Source organism: Malaya genurostris, chromosome 3 (genome assembly GCF_030247185.1).
Source record: "Malaya genurostris strain Urasoe2022 chromosome 3, Malgen_1.1, whole genome shotgun sequence".
In the NCBI taxonomy this organism is placed as follows: Eukaryota; Metazoa; Arthropoda; class Insecta; order Diptera; family Culicidae; genus Malaya; species Malaya genurostris.
In genome coordinates this window covers 293306599-293321590 of record NC_080572.1, presented here as the reverse complement: position 1 = coordinate 293321590, position 14992 = coordinate 293306599, and the positions used below count along the sequence as shown (strand labels likewise).

Genomic DNA, 14992 nt, shown 5'->3' with positions numbered 1-14992 from the left:
TTTCGACTAGAGATGGGCAAAACAGTTCATTTCAAAGAATATTTTCGACAATGGTTTACTTTTTTTACTCGTTCAGTTGAACATCTTGACTTAACTACCTCAAAACCGTTGTCGACCCGATCAGATGCAGATAACAAGATAATAACACAAGTATATCAACAGTTGATATGTATAACAATGTGTGTTATTTTGAGATATTTAACGAATGAAAACGGTTGAAAGTTAAAACTTATGATAACAATATAAAAACAAAATCAGTTATGATGTTTTATTTTCATTTGCAAGACTCATGATGAAGTTGATCAATTGAAAAACTGAGTTCTTCCGTAGCTTTATATCGAAATATAATGATCAGAATTTCAAAAAACTAAAAGAAGAAATCAGATCACTAAAAAAGTTATTTTTTAATAAAAAAATCATTCAACAATTTTGGATTGAAACGATGCTAAAAGCATGCTGGGATATAGTTTTTCTGTGTTGAATTTGCTATCTAACTTTTTACAACTATTATTATAAATTTCTGTTTCCGGACTTCTGTTGTTATATCAAATTCAATAATAATTGTGATACAAACGATCCAAAATCTGTTACGATTTTGTTCCCACTAGAGTCTTTTTTGTTATGATTTTTGTTATTTTAACAACTTACCAGCCAAAATTATTTCAAAATTTGTTACAAAACATTTCTGAAATAAAATAGTCCAGTTGTTATAATTCTGTTATTACCATCTGATCGGGGAGGGTACGAGAAAGAAAGCAGCAAGCGTGATGAGTATTCGTCATTGTTTCCAAAAATTTGAGGATTAAGTTCTATCCATTCTTTCACAGGGCGAATTTTGAAAAGGCGCCCCATAGTAAAGTATGACGTATTATAGCAAAAATGAATGCTTATTGGTTAACTGGGGAACGCAAATCTCGAACAGTGGTCCCCAACAGTGTTATCATGCTAAACCGGAATCGGAAGAGTCGGTATCGGTAGAAAACTTACTTGGAAGACTTTTCCGTAACCACCCTTTCCAAGCACTTTCTTTAGCTCGAAGTCCTGCGGACCGAGCTTTATCCGGCCCGGGTTGACAATGTCCTCCGAGAGTGGGATGGTTTCCGAACCTTCCGCATCTAGGTCACTGTGAATGTGTAGCTCTGGCTCCAGATCGACCTGCGGGTGGAGAGAAGAGAAACATAGGAAATTAGTTATCTGGTAAAGCTATCAAATCGAGCAATTAAGGAAGCAAAATTCACAGTGTCATGCTTAGTGTTTCGTTTCGAAGGGTGATTCTTTGGATTGGGAGTGAAAAGAAACGATTAAACGCACCGGAATGTTATGTTTTATCGGCGTAGATACATGTGTTACAGACTGATGAGTATCAATTGATCACAAAAGTGTCCAGTCATTAGAAATTCAAATGTTAGTGAATTACGTAATTATTATAATGGTTATGGATAAGATCAGAACGATTTTTTAATTCAGTATTTTAAACGAAGAGAAACAATAAAATATTCAGAAGAAGCAATCCTAGCTCTCTATCAATGTGGGTGTTTCGTTTCGTTTCATTACGAAATTTCGGTCGTGTGACATGCTATGCTACTCATAGAATTGGCGCCATTGTGAAACCCGCATAGATTCGGCACCAACTGATGAATCACTCATTCTGGGATAACCAAACCGGCTTCTGCTGCACATGCCGAACCAAGACGGCCACAGTAATTCGTGTGTTTACGATTTTGTACGCCCACCGACGTCGTTTCAGTCGATGACGTTTTCTAACCGTTGTGATATTTTAGGATTTTTTATGACCGAAAATTCGGATGCAGCATTTTTTGTTGTTTTGACTAGAATGAACTAGATCGGTTTTCTCCGGAACCGTTCCATATGCTATGGAAGGTCGAGATCTTATTTCTATACAGCTAAAACGGTGTTTTTCCAATGTTACATGAACATCTCGCGACAGCAGGTTTAAATATGACGTAATTGCGTACCTGACAAACAAGTTATTCTTATTCCATGTGAGTAAATAGCTCCCGCAAACGATTTCAGTGCTGTTGGTTTACCTGATGCAAACTCATATTGAGACGAGTGTAAAGGTATTCAACAAAAAAAGGGTACCACGAGGCTTTTGTTGCTATTTGTCACAGAACTTATTTTATCGTATTAGTGATACAATGTTTTAAAGTACTTTACCTTTGAAAGTCACTGCATTTTTAAGCATTTAATTGACGTATCTCAGAACAGATCAAATCATTAATGCTAATCTCCATCTCAAAACTAGTTTCCAATTAGTCCCTTTATTGAATCTGCGGTATTATTTTCTAAATGAAATCCAATTATTGTAACGATATCCCTGCGCGTGACATTGCGACGCGAATGACAAGTTTTTGCCACTACACGACTAAGTGCAATTACTACACTGTAAGCCACGAAGTAGTACTGATCTGGTTAGTAGAAGGTTGGTGAAGTTCCGTCATTTTTGTGAAAAAAAAAAGAAATAACAGTCGTTAAAAACGATGAATCTTCCTGCGAGATTCCAGAAATTTTACACACTTATCACAAACCAGTCAATTAAAACCCCAAGATGACTATTAGACGAGAACGATCAGAATGTTGATTTTTGTTTATGATCGAAACATCAACAATGTTCCCAGATGTCTCTACTTATAATGTTATTATATCGCGACACTGTACCTTCCTTCCGAAAGTGCCGCTTGACAATTGCCCAATACCTTTCAATTGGTCGAAGATCCGGGCAGTTCGGTTATTTTTTGACAACCACTGTAGAACGGAGTTGGCGTAGTGGGCTGAAGCCAAATCCGGCCAGAAGAGAGGAGGAGCCTTGTGCTTTCTGTTCAGTGGCAGCATTCTCTTCTTCAAACATTCTTCCTCGTACATCTTGGCGTTAATTGTGCCCTTCGTGAAGGAAATCGACGACCGCAAAAAGGACAGGAACACATTGCTTGCCAGACCAACAGCTTCTGCCCAAACTTTTCCATCGCCACCGTGGTGTCAGCGTCGGCCAGGTCCTGGTAAACCGATTTCGTATAATATTGCGGTCCGGGCAGCGCTCGAGAGTCTTCCTTGGAGTAGGTTTCGTCGTCGATCAGGATGCATCCGTCTTTATTCTGTAGAATCCGGTTATACAGTTTTCACACTCTTGTTTTGGCCTGAACTTGCTGTACCAGGGACTTTTTCGGCACCTTCTGTTTCTTGTACGTTTTCAGGGAGTTCCGAACTTTGATCCGTTGAATCATCCCGATGCTGGTGTTGAACTGCTTGGCCAAATCCCACGTCTACGCCGATGGGTTTTTCCTGATGTACTCAACCACTTTTAAGTCCCAGCCGGGCTGGCTGGGACCCGTTTTCCTACCGGATCGGGGCAAATCCTTCATGGAAAGGGTATTACCGAACTTCTCGATAATATTTTTGACACTGGTGTGGTGCACTTTCACCCGTTTTGCAATTTCGTTGTACGTGACACCACTTTCTGAGCACCAAGTGTGCAGAATTTTCTTTCGCGTTTCCGGATCAATTCGACTCATCATTGAAACGATAAACCGTACCGAAACCAATCGATTGCGCAGCTGTTATTAACATGTAAACAAACATGTCACCGCAAAACACGCTGCAAAAAATTAAGCCATTTCAGAGCAATAACTGTTTGAATGTTGCTAACTACTTATCGATACACTCCTTATATTCCCAGTATTCAAGAAAGGAGCAAATCCGACGTCCGTAGATATCGAGGAATAGCTGCTTTATGTACAGTGCAGTAAAATATGGCATCTAAACAGATTTCTCAGCAGCTTTGGATAAAATTACCCTCCAAATACCAATAGCTAGGCTCGATAGATTAGGATTTACTGGCTCAAGTTCCTCAAGGCAGCCGTGTAGAATCGTTCATAATTTTACTCTATCTCAACGATTTGAAGGTTTCTGACTATATATTCAAACTATATCATTTGATTGAAAAACCAGAAGATACTCGTTGCTCACAAACACAGCTGGATGTAACGATATTTCATTCAAACTAAAAATTGATCCTTTATTGTACGAGGTTAAACTTGAGCATAATGAAAACCGGATGAAATTTAAGTTATTCCTTCACGAATTTTCGAACTTTTGAACGAACGCTCTTCATCAAGTTCCGGACAAGTGTTGCATCGCATTTTTTGGACGCTTGAGCCCAAATTGTTTTGAGCTCCTGCATGTTCCATGCTGCCTTACCAGTCTTCTTGAAGTTCGATGGGTCGAAGCTGAGGGTAATTTGGTGGATTGATATTTTTCTCAACGAAATTTATACCCTTTTCCGCAGTGGTTTTGGCCAGTGGCGTCTCGTCCTTATGTGCATCTCGTGCAAGGCACAATCGGTCAAATTGAAGGAACTAACTGCATCCCCATCCGCATTCCATCATTTTTAGATTCTTTATTTATTCGATGAAATCTGTTACTGAGTTACTGCACTGACTCAGATAGAGATGGAATTACTCAGCTAAGCTCTGAGATTTGTTGTTCTCTCTGTCACGTTTGGCTCTGTGAGAACTTGTATACATGCACACCTTCAAGAAAGGCTTCGGTGGTTTGTGCTTATGGCAGTTGAAAACAAATTGCTGTCTCCAGAGATGTCAGGTTCACAGATTAATCTGAGCTTCACATATTCAGAATATGCTGCACAAATTTTCGCAGATTTCTGAAGTCAATGAGCCCCAAAAAGTCTTCAAATTGCTAGGCAAAACAAAGTATCCTACAGAGCGTTTTCTTGCTCAGACTGATTTTTGGTTCGCACACAGATTTTACCAAATGACCTGGCATCCTTGGCTGTCTCAGTTGCAACGTCGTAGTGGTTTTGTTGATGATATTATTGACAGATTTGCTGGAAGTGCAGCGCGCGGATTTCTTCTGTTGTATCAATGATACGAAAAAAGTTTAATAAAAATAACCCATCTAAAAGTATGTCGATATTTCATTGTATTGAAAAACAGTTTTCGCTTACAACGAACTGTAATTACTTTATTAAATCTGATATAATCAGTGCACAACCCGTAAATTTTGCCACGAGACGCCACTGGTTTTGGCATAGTGAGCTGACGCTTAATCCGGCCAAAACAGTGGAGGTGTACTATGCTTCTTATATGAAGGCAGCATTCTCTTTTGGAGACACCTAGATCGATAGATTTCTGCATTTATAGTTCCGGTAGGGTAAAAAATTGTTGACTTCAAACCACAGGAACATATTGCTTGCCATACCAGTACCTTTCGACCGAACTTCTCCACTTGAATCGACCTGTCCGCATCGCTCACATCCTCACCAACGACAACAATAAAGTATGGTGGACCTGGAAGGGTTTTTGAGTCCTCCTTTACATAAGTCTCATCGTCCATCAAAACGCATGTATCCGGACACTGCAAAAGACGCGGGACTCGTTGCTGCTCGCTTCTTCTGTTCTACACTTTGTTTCGAGATTTTCTGCTTCTTATAGGCCTTCAGGTGATTTCGCCTCTTGATACGCTGGATCATTTCGACACTCGTTCCTCCTTTTTTGGCCAAATCACGTATTGACATTTTTTTTTTTTTTTTTGTTTCAATTATAGAGGCTTTAACATTAATGTCATTCGCCTCTTCGGGCCAGAAAAACTTTCTGACCCTATGTGCGGGGTTGGGAATCGAACCCAGGCGGGCGGCGTGAAAGGCATCGACTTACCCATCACGCTATACCCGTCCCCTACGTATTGACATTGATTTGTTCTTCATGATTAGAGATACCACTTTCTGGTTCAGTTTCGGGTTGGAAGAACCGGGTTTTCTGCCTCTTCCTGGTAGCTCATCCAAAGAATAGTGTTCCCCGAATATATTAATGATGGTTTTACCACTGGCATGATGAATTCCAAACCGCTTCGCCAATTTTCGCATTTTTCACTTCCTTTTCATTACGCGACATTTTGAAAAAGCAGAATTTCAACCGCACAAACAAGTAAACAAACGAAAGCTGACAGTCAAACGCATAAACGTTCCCATAAGTAAGATTAGAATTTTGTCCAAATCCAACTTCCGGTTCTAGAATTATAGGGTTGAATAAGTATGAAATTGCAATGTAGGTTGATAATGCTAAAAAATAAAAGAAAAAAATTCTAAATTTGGTTCAAAATCATTACTCCACTAGGTGAATTAAATCAGGTTTCGGTAGAATTTGTCATTTTTCAAGTTTGACCCTTTTCGAAAAAAAAGTTTCATCGAAATCTGAGAGGCTGCTGTTACCAACTCCGAACACAATTACGTGCGAATTTCACAATTCATTCATGAAAATAAGATACTATTGAGTCATTCGGCAGATTAAGGAGTGTATCGATAAGTAGTTAGCAACATTCAAACAGTTATTACTCTGAAATGGCTTAATTGTTTGCAGCGTGTTTTGCGGTGACATGTTTGCTTACATGTCAATAACAGCTGCGCAATCGATTTGTTTCGGTACGGTTTATCGTTTCAAGGATGAGTCGAATTGATCCGGAAACGCGAAAGAAAATTCTGTACGCTTGGTGTTCAGAAAGTGATGTCACGTACAACGAAATTGCAAAACGGGTGAAAGTGCACCACACCTGTGTCAAAAATATTATCGAGAAGTTCGGTAAGACCCTTTCCATGAAGGATTTGCCCGGATCCGGTAGGAAAACGGGTCCCAGCCAGCCCGGCTGGGACTTAAAAGTGGTTGAGTACATCAGGAAAAACCCATCGGCGTCGACGCGGGATTTGGCCAAGCAGTTCAGCACCAGCACCGGGATGATTCAACGGATCAAAGTTCGGAACTCCCTGAAAACGTACAAGAAACAGAAGATGCCGAAAAAGTCCCTGGTACAGCAAGTTCAGGCCAAAACAAGAGCGCGAAAACTGTATAACCGGATTCTACAGAATAAAGACGGATGCGTCCTGATCGAAGACGAAACCTACGCCAAGGAAGACTCTCGAGCGCTGCCTGGACCGAAATATTATACGAAATCGGTGTACCAGGACCTGGATGACGCTGACATCACGGTGGCGATGGAAAAGTTTGGGCAGAAAGTGCAATTTGTACCTGTGGTTTGCGCCAAGGTGTACGAGGAAGAATGTTTGAAGAAGAGAATGCTGCCACTGTACAAAAAGCCTAAGGCTCCTCCTCTCTTCTGGGTGGATTTGGCTTCAGCCCACTACGCCAACTCCGTTCTACAGTGGTTGTCAAAAAATAACCGAACTGCCCGGATCTTTGGCCAATTGAAAGGTATTGGGCAATTGTCAAGCGGCACTTTCGGAAGGAAGGTACAGTGTCCCAAAACATGCAGGAGTTCAAAAAAACTGAACAGGTGCCACCAGGAGTGTCACAAAAGTCCAAAGTGCGAGCGTTTCACAGAAACTAGGATTTTCTTCAATATAATCAGTGAAATGCATAAAAATGTAATTTTTCTACAATATATCGAAAACTGATGTAAAAATATGTTTTTTTTTCGCTTTTTTATTCAATAATTAATGTTGCTAACTACTTTTCGATACACTCCTTACGGCGATACTGGTCAATATGAAATTGTGATAGATCGATGAAACTGGATTGATTACATTTGGCTAGGTGTGCGAATCTATAATCTATCCACGTCATGTTTTGAGAACCACCGTCATGTTGTCTCCATGCACTGCGCTCCAACTTCTGATCCGTTGCAACTGCTTTGCAAGCTCTGCGAAACCAAGTCGTTGTTCTGACTTCTCGTCATCAGAGTCGCACATCGTGAAGAGCTTTCACTACCAGCAAGGAAGTATCTCGTTTGATTGATTGATTAGGTATTGATGCTTAAACTATCGAGTTTCTATTGAATATATAAATATAGGTGACTTAAAAAAATATATTTTTTCTAACGAGTAGAACTGTGCAGACTGATATATCGCACACATTATTTTGAAGATATTTATCTCATAACCTAACACTCTGCACAATAATTCGACTGAGAAGACTCCGAATCCGAATAAGGCAGACAAATCAAAATTCAAGCTGCAACAGCCGAAAATCATTGTGAAAACATTTTTGTATTGTTCGTTACTAGCTACTCTGGCCAAATATGAAAAATGCATGAAATGAAAATAGAAACACGTCATTGAAATATCTCATTAAAAATTATGCACACGAAATTATTTACTACTTTTGACCATGAATACCCCAGTGGCATTGAGAGTGCGCTACAGCTTCTTTTCCTACTGTATACTTAATTACGAGATTTCTTCGAATCAAAATATTCTAAAATCGACAACACGATCATTCCAACAATAACCATAACTACAAAAATAGCCTTGCTCGAAAATGTTTATCGCTATCAAAAAAACAGTCCATTCAAAACATTAGACCGTACGGGGAGGATCAGCAAAAATTGAGAAATATTTAATCCTAGCGATTTGATGAATGATCGGAACTAGCCGGCCGGCGGTTCACTGTTATTTCTTCACAAGCGTAAAATTTTTATTATTACTATTATTATTACTAGAGGCGATCCACACAACACAGGCCTTGCTTTTGTCGCGACGCGACTCCCAAGCGTGAGATGTGTTATTTGGCAACGATGCGAGGGGCTCAGGATTTTCTCTCGCGGCCATATACGAATTGACACTCGAGTTTCGTTCGGCGTGTCCGGTCTACGAACACACGGCGAGACTCCGCGTGCTGGCGCATTGTTGAAAAAATGCGGGAGCAACCGGCAGACAGACGATGATTGTTGGTGCGCGACTTGTAGTAAATTTAGCTTTTCCCTGTACGCGGAAATTACTTCACAATTCGTGGTGATTTATTTTTAGGGCTAAAGACCGTGCAGATGTTTCTGTCTTTGTGTATCTTGTGGAGGGTCTGTGCGTGTTGCAATCGAGGAGTTAAATGATTGAAAGTGAGCAGTGTGACACTTTTGAAGAGGGGGGCAAGAATATCAGTATTCTTATGGTTCTTACTAATGATGAAAGATGTACCGCACCTTTGACGGAATGCAATGAGATAATGTAATTTTTTTTTCCAAGAAGTACGTGAGTGACTTTCCGCTTCGGTTGATCTTCCCTGCAAGCAATGCTGCATTTCCAGTATCAGTAACTTTCAGTTTTATCTCCCGTATTGACAGGATGAGATTAAGTGGATCGGTGAAATATACCAGTTACTTTCTGCCGGAAGGCTGCGGGAGAAGTCGTTGAACTCGTTGCAGCTGTTTTCCCTGTCCTGGTCGGCTCGCACATGTGCGGTTCTTATGGTGCTCCCAGATATATACATACTTCCACCCGGTTTGCGGTGGCTGGTCGGTCCTTGGCGCACACGATCTCGACATGATATTTATTGTTGTGTGTTTAAAACCGTACCGACGGTCCCTCTGGTTTTTCTTGTTATTTTTTGCAGACAGCCTGATAGACAGGCAGACAGAACCAAGGGAGGATTGTCTCCGAAGATCGGTTCTGGCTTACAATAAGCAAACGCAGCGGGTCGACGGACGATCGGGTCAAGAACATGAAATTGGGTCGTTGAACTTCGCATCATAAGGCGGAAATACTGCATAAACCTAATTTATAATGTATGGCACTTAAAGTTGTCGGAAAAACATCAACCTCGAAGTAATGTATGGAAATCTAGGAAAAAAGACGAATAATAACTTTTGAATTATCAATGATACAATTTCTATAAAAAAAATTATAGTACAATGCTAGCTTTTTATTGAGGAAATTATGAAGCTTGATGGATCTATGATTAATCGAAAATTACTCGACCTTAGCTGGTTAAAACGAAGCGATAATCTACTTCAGTTCAAATTTAAACATCTGTGGTTGATTGAATTGTAACAACGGCTCCTGGATTCGCCATTCAATGTAAGATGTGTATCGAAAATAAGCTATCCACAATGTTTTTTTTTCAAATTTTGATAAAAAACGATACTCTATTCAAACTAAAAATTGATCTTTTATTGTACGAGGTTAAACTTTAGCATAATGAAAACCGGATGAAATTTACGAGTAAAAAAAAATATTTTGAAAAAAATCAACTTTGAGACTTAAGAAAATTTTGAGATTTCCGAAATCGATTTTTTTATGCCAAATGTCTTGGAAATGCATGAAACTCGCAGTTTCAGACAAAACAAGAAAACTGGATAACCTTGAAAATTTGCGTAAAAAACGCGTAACTTTGGAAATCCGGAAAAATGGTCGGTAAAAAAACGAAAAAACCCGCGTAAAAAGTCCGCAATGTACTATAAGTTAAACGGACCTTTTGGCTGAAAAATGGTGAACATTTCAACTGGGACAATCAAGGTTTGAACAAATTAAATTTCAGGTACAGAATTCATTATACATTATTTTTTCAAATAGAAAATCGTTGAATAATGTAAGAAAACTAATTGAATTCCATTAAATTTACATTTATTCCAATATACGAAGTATAACAGACGTAATAATACAGATACATATTTCGGATGTCGAATACATTCTTCTTCAGTGATGTTTGACAAACAAGTTTTAGGTCACTTAAGTTTACGTTTCGTCTTCGACTCATCAGTGCGTCAGCAGATTATGTTGAACTGCTGACGCAAACCCCCGGATCAACATAATCCGCTGAGCAGACGTAAAGTTAATGCTATTTACGAGACACTTTTTTGTACACAAGAAGTGTATCGTTAGGTTTAGGTTCGAAATGCACGATAAACTTGGAAAAATTCGAAATCAGGATACTGATTCATATATTATTCGGAAGATAAGTGATTTAAAGTGGTTAAATCGAAAAAACTAACAAATTTTCTGTTTTACCTTTCTCATAAAGAAAGGCTATACAATCACTGCGAGTATCGACTCAGCTCGACGAACTGAGCAAATCTCTCTCTCTCTTTCTGTGTGTTTTTTTTTTACAAGGTGAAATGCATTTACGCACGGAGTGTGGGACTCTCCACAGGACTACCCAACTGTTGATTGGAACTACCCACTAAAACACCTTGGATCTCCAACCCCACCTCCCCGGCACCACCGCTAGGTATTACTTCGGGGTGGAAGGCTATTGGTGCTCACAGTACCCTCCCCTGATTTATGCAGAATGGGGATCAGCATCCTGCTCTCGAGGGATCGACCAGTTGGATGACGAGGTCGGTCCAGTGATGCCGGCTGGAGGGTAACTTCCGGTTCACTGGCGCCTCGACGACCCAAAACTGATGCTACGTCGCGGAACTACTCGACTCGTCTCCGCCAAAAGATTTAGTCTACACCGACGGAAGGTTCCCCGACGAGAGAAGTCCTCCCGAACCGACGCTTACGGTACGCGTCTACGACCCGACCGAGAGGATGCCTGGGTCGGTCCAGTGATTCCGGTTGGAGGATAACTTCCGGTTCACTGGCGCCCTGACGATCCTAGCGGTATTACGCCACGATTGACTCGTCTAATCCCCGACAAAGGATCTAGACTACTCCGACAGAGATTTCCCCGGCGAAGGAGAATCTCCCGACACCGAATCTCTTACACCACACGGGACACCCGATGGAGTGCCGAGATCGGTCCCGCGATTCCGGTTGGAGCATGGCTTCCGGTTCGCTGGCGCCTCGATGACTGGAGTCGGTGTTGTGGCGGCTACTCGACTAGCCCCCGCCGAAGGATCTAGCCTACACCGACGGAGAGTTCCCCGACGAAGGAGGCCCTCCCGAAACCGACGCTTTCGATACCCGTCAACGCCCGACCGAGAGGATGCCTGGGTCGAACCAGTGATTCCGGTTGGAGGATAGCTTCCGGTTCACTGACGCCCTACGCTTTACGTACTACTCGTTTAGTCCCCGACGATGGATCTAGACTACTCCGACGAAGAGCTTCCCGGCGAAAAAGGTTCTCCCGGACCGACGTTTATTCGCTGATCCCTCTTGAGCCTACTACGCGGCTAGCGGTCGCGGCTGCCTGTTGTTGATCCGCACTCCATTTCCGCTGCAATATGCCCGCAATTTGGGATGCCGCGGACGACACTGCGTTCCAGTTCTCTGCGCAGTGGCACATTCTCTGGATCAGGTTTTCCGGTGTGGTGTCCATGCCGCATGCCTCCAGTAGCTCACTCCTTTGAGCCGCGAAACGGGAACATGCGAACAAGACGTGTTCAGCCGTCTCGATCTCGTCTGGGCAGCCAGGACATACAGGGGATGTCGCGTGGCCGAACCTGTGGAGGTACCATCTGATGCACCCGTGGCCTGTGAGGAATTGCGTCAGGCCGAAGTTCACTTCTCCGTGAGGTCTATCTAACCAACTCGAGACCCTAGGTATGAGCCGATGTGTCCACCTGCCCTTGGTTAAGTTGTCCCACTCTTATTGCCATCTGCGTAGAGAAGCGGCTTTGGAGGCCCTACGGGCGTTCCTGTCTCCTCGCATGCTGTAGCGCTCCGCGTCTTCCTTCACTATCAGACCGATAGGCATCATGCTTGCAACCACGCAGGCCGCATCCCTCGATACAGTGCGGTATGCACTGATTACGCGAAGACACATCTGTCTATGCGTACTCTCCAGCATCTGTGCGTTGCGTTCCACATTTAGTGCCGACGCCCATACCGAGCTGCCGTACCTGAGGATCGAAACTGCCACTCCTGCCAGTAACCTTCGTTTACTGGAGCGCACAGGCGAGCTGTTGGCCATCAAACGGGAGAGCGCCGCGATCGCTGTTGATGCGCGCTTGCAGGCGTATTCAACGTGCTTGCTGAAACTGAGTTTGTCGTCAAGCATCACACCCAATTGCTTCAGTGATCTCTTGGAGGGGATCACGCAATCTCCGGCATGTACCAACGCCTCCTGTTCCGATTAGCGGTTGTTCACCACCATCACTTCTGTTTTGTGGTGCGCGAGTTGCAGTTTCCTGCTACGCAGCCAGTCCTCCACCAAGCAGATTGAGTGTGATGCACTCAGTTCGACCTCTTCGATGGATTCGCCGTAGACTGTCAGCGTGACGTCGTCCGCGAACCCGACTATCTTGACACCCGGAGGGAGCCTCAACCTCAGTACTCCATCGTACATTATATTCCACAGGATCGGGCCCAAGATAGATCCCTGTGGTACTCCAGCCGTGATTGGAGTGCTACGTGTGCCTTCGTCGGTCTCGTAGAGCAATACTCGGTTCTGAAAGCAGCTTTCCAGAATCTTGTACAGCCCTTCCGGTACTCCTAGTCGAAGTAGGGAATCAGCAATGTCTGCCCAGCAAGCACTATTGAACGCGTTCTTAACGTCTAGCGTTACTACCGCACAGTAGCGGATTCCTCGTCGTTTGCGCTGTATAGCTACCTCCGCCGTGGTTACCACCGATGTTATGGCGTCCGCCGTCGACCTGCCTCTGCGAAACCCGTACTGTTGGCTGGACAGTCCTCCTGCCTCCTCTATGAAGGAAGCTAGCCTTTTGACGATGATTTTCTCAAGGAGCTTACCCACAGTGTCGATCAGACAGATTGGTCTATGCGCCGAAGGATCCCCTGGGGGTTTCCCAGGTTTCGGTAATAGTACCAACCTTTGCCTTTTCCTGTGTGTGTGTGTGTGTGTGTGTGTGTGTGTGTGTGTATTTTTCAATAGTAACATATTTAAAGGCACACTGCTTAAGCTCTAAGATGCCAAGGGCATTTTCTAATTTTATTTAACGATTAACTAGGATATTATCATTAGGGTAGTGGCGTATTCCGGTCACAATGGTCGATTTTGGCAGATTCAGCCTGCAGCTGACGATCGGCAATAGTCGGTGGATTCAATATAACACTAGTGTCTTCTAGATGACGATTATTCGTTTCAATGGGTCTGCGAGAAACACCCCCAGGTCACGGAGACCCGGCGGGTGGTTGGCGCATGTTGGTCATCGACTGGAGCAGTTTTCCCGTGGGCGATGATGGTAATGTAGCCTATGTATGTATGTATGTGTGTATGTGACAAATAATGTCACTCAATTTTCTCAGAGACTGCTTAACCGATTTTCACAAACTTGGATTCAAATGAAAGGTCTTATGGTCCCAGAAATCGCTATTGAATTTTATCCCGATCCGACTTCCGGTTCCGGAATTACAAGGCAATATGTGCAAATCTATGAGAAAATGCGCATTAAATTTTCTCGGAAATGTCCTACCCGATTTTTACAAACTAAGATGGAAGTGAAAGGTCTTGAAATTCTTTGAAAAATCTCCGAGAAGTTAATTCAGATCCGACTTCCGGTTCCAGTATTACAGTGCGATTAGTAAAAAATTTCCATTTTTACTGGTAAATTCATCTAGTTGACAGATCTTGTTAGTTGGTGGATATAGAAATCTACTTTATCGAAGGACTCTCGAAAGTTGGCAAACTTCATGGAGTAATAGGGAACTGGGACGATGGTTACACTCCATTATCCCGAAGGTATCGACTAAATCTTGGTTCAGAGGGATGAATGTGGGTCGTGATTTCATTCGTGTTATGTCCCGGCTCATGTCTAATCACCACATCTTGAATGCACACCTCCGGCGTATCGGCTTCGTGGAGAGCGGCCTCTGCACTTGCGGTAAGGGTTATCACGACATCGAACATATTGTCTGGGCATGTACCGACTATTGTGGCGCCAGATCGCAGCTAATGGACTTCCTTCGGGCCCGAGGTATATCACCCGGGGTTCCAGTACGAGACGTGTTGGCTCATCGAAACCTTCCCTATATGTCACTCTTATACCAGTTCATAAAAATCATCAACGTACAAGTTTGATCTGTGTTCTCTCAGGAACCTTTATCCCATACCACGTGGATGTTTAGGCCAATGAAATAAAAGCAAAACGAGTCCTTGCTTTGTTGCAAAATGAACTAGTATTCCTTAGAAAGTCTTCTCTTATCCCCCGATGATATTTCAGTTCAACTTCGATCCTAACATCCGCTCGCAACTCCTCATCCAGCATCTGTTCACCATCTTCTTCGGAACTAACAAGATCTTTGCGCTGACACTAATTTTTTTGCTCCCCCTTCTTTCGTCTCTTCACCGTCTCGACGTGAACTAATTAAATCTTTTCGCTGAGCTAAGTA

The 14992-nt window shown here is 42.6% G+C and overlaps 1 protein-coding gene across 6 annotated transcripts in view; it reads right to left on the bottom strand.

Moving 5' to 3' along the window:
- Window positions 1-14992, bottom strand: part of LOC131439545 (ribosomal protein S6 kinase beta-2) — a 109790-nt gene that overhangs the window by 16525 nt on the left and 78273 nt on the right. For all 6 annotated transcript variants that reach the window (XR_009231139.1, XM_058610689.1, XM_058610694.1 and 3 more), the window contains exon 3: window positions 988-1155. Coding sequence is in view for 5 of the 6 variants with exons in the window: in XM_058610689.1 (XP_058466672.1) it covers window positions 988-1155 (168 nt within the window). In the remaining variant the exon portion in view is untranslated. The remainder of the gene's footprint in view (window positions 1-987; window positions 1156-14992) is intronic.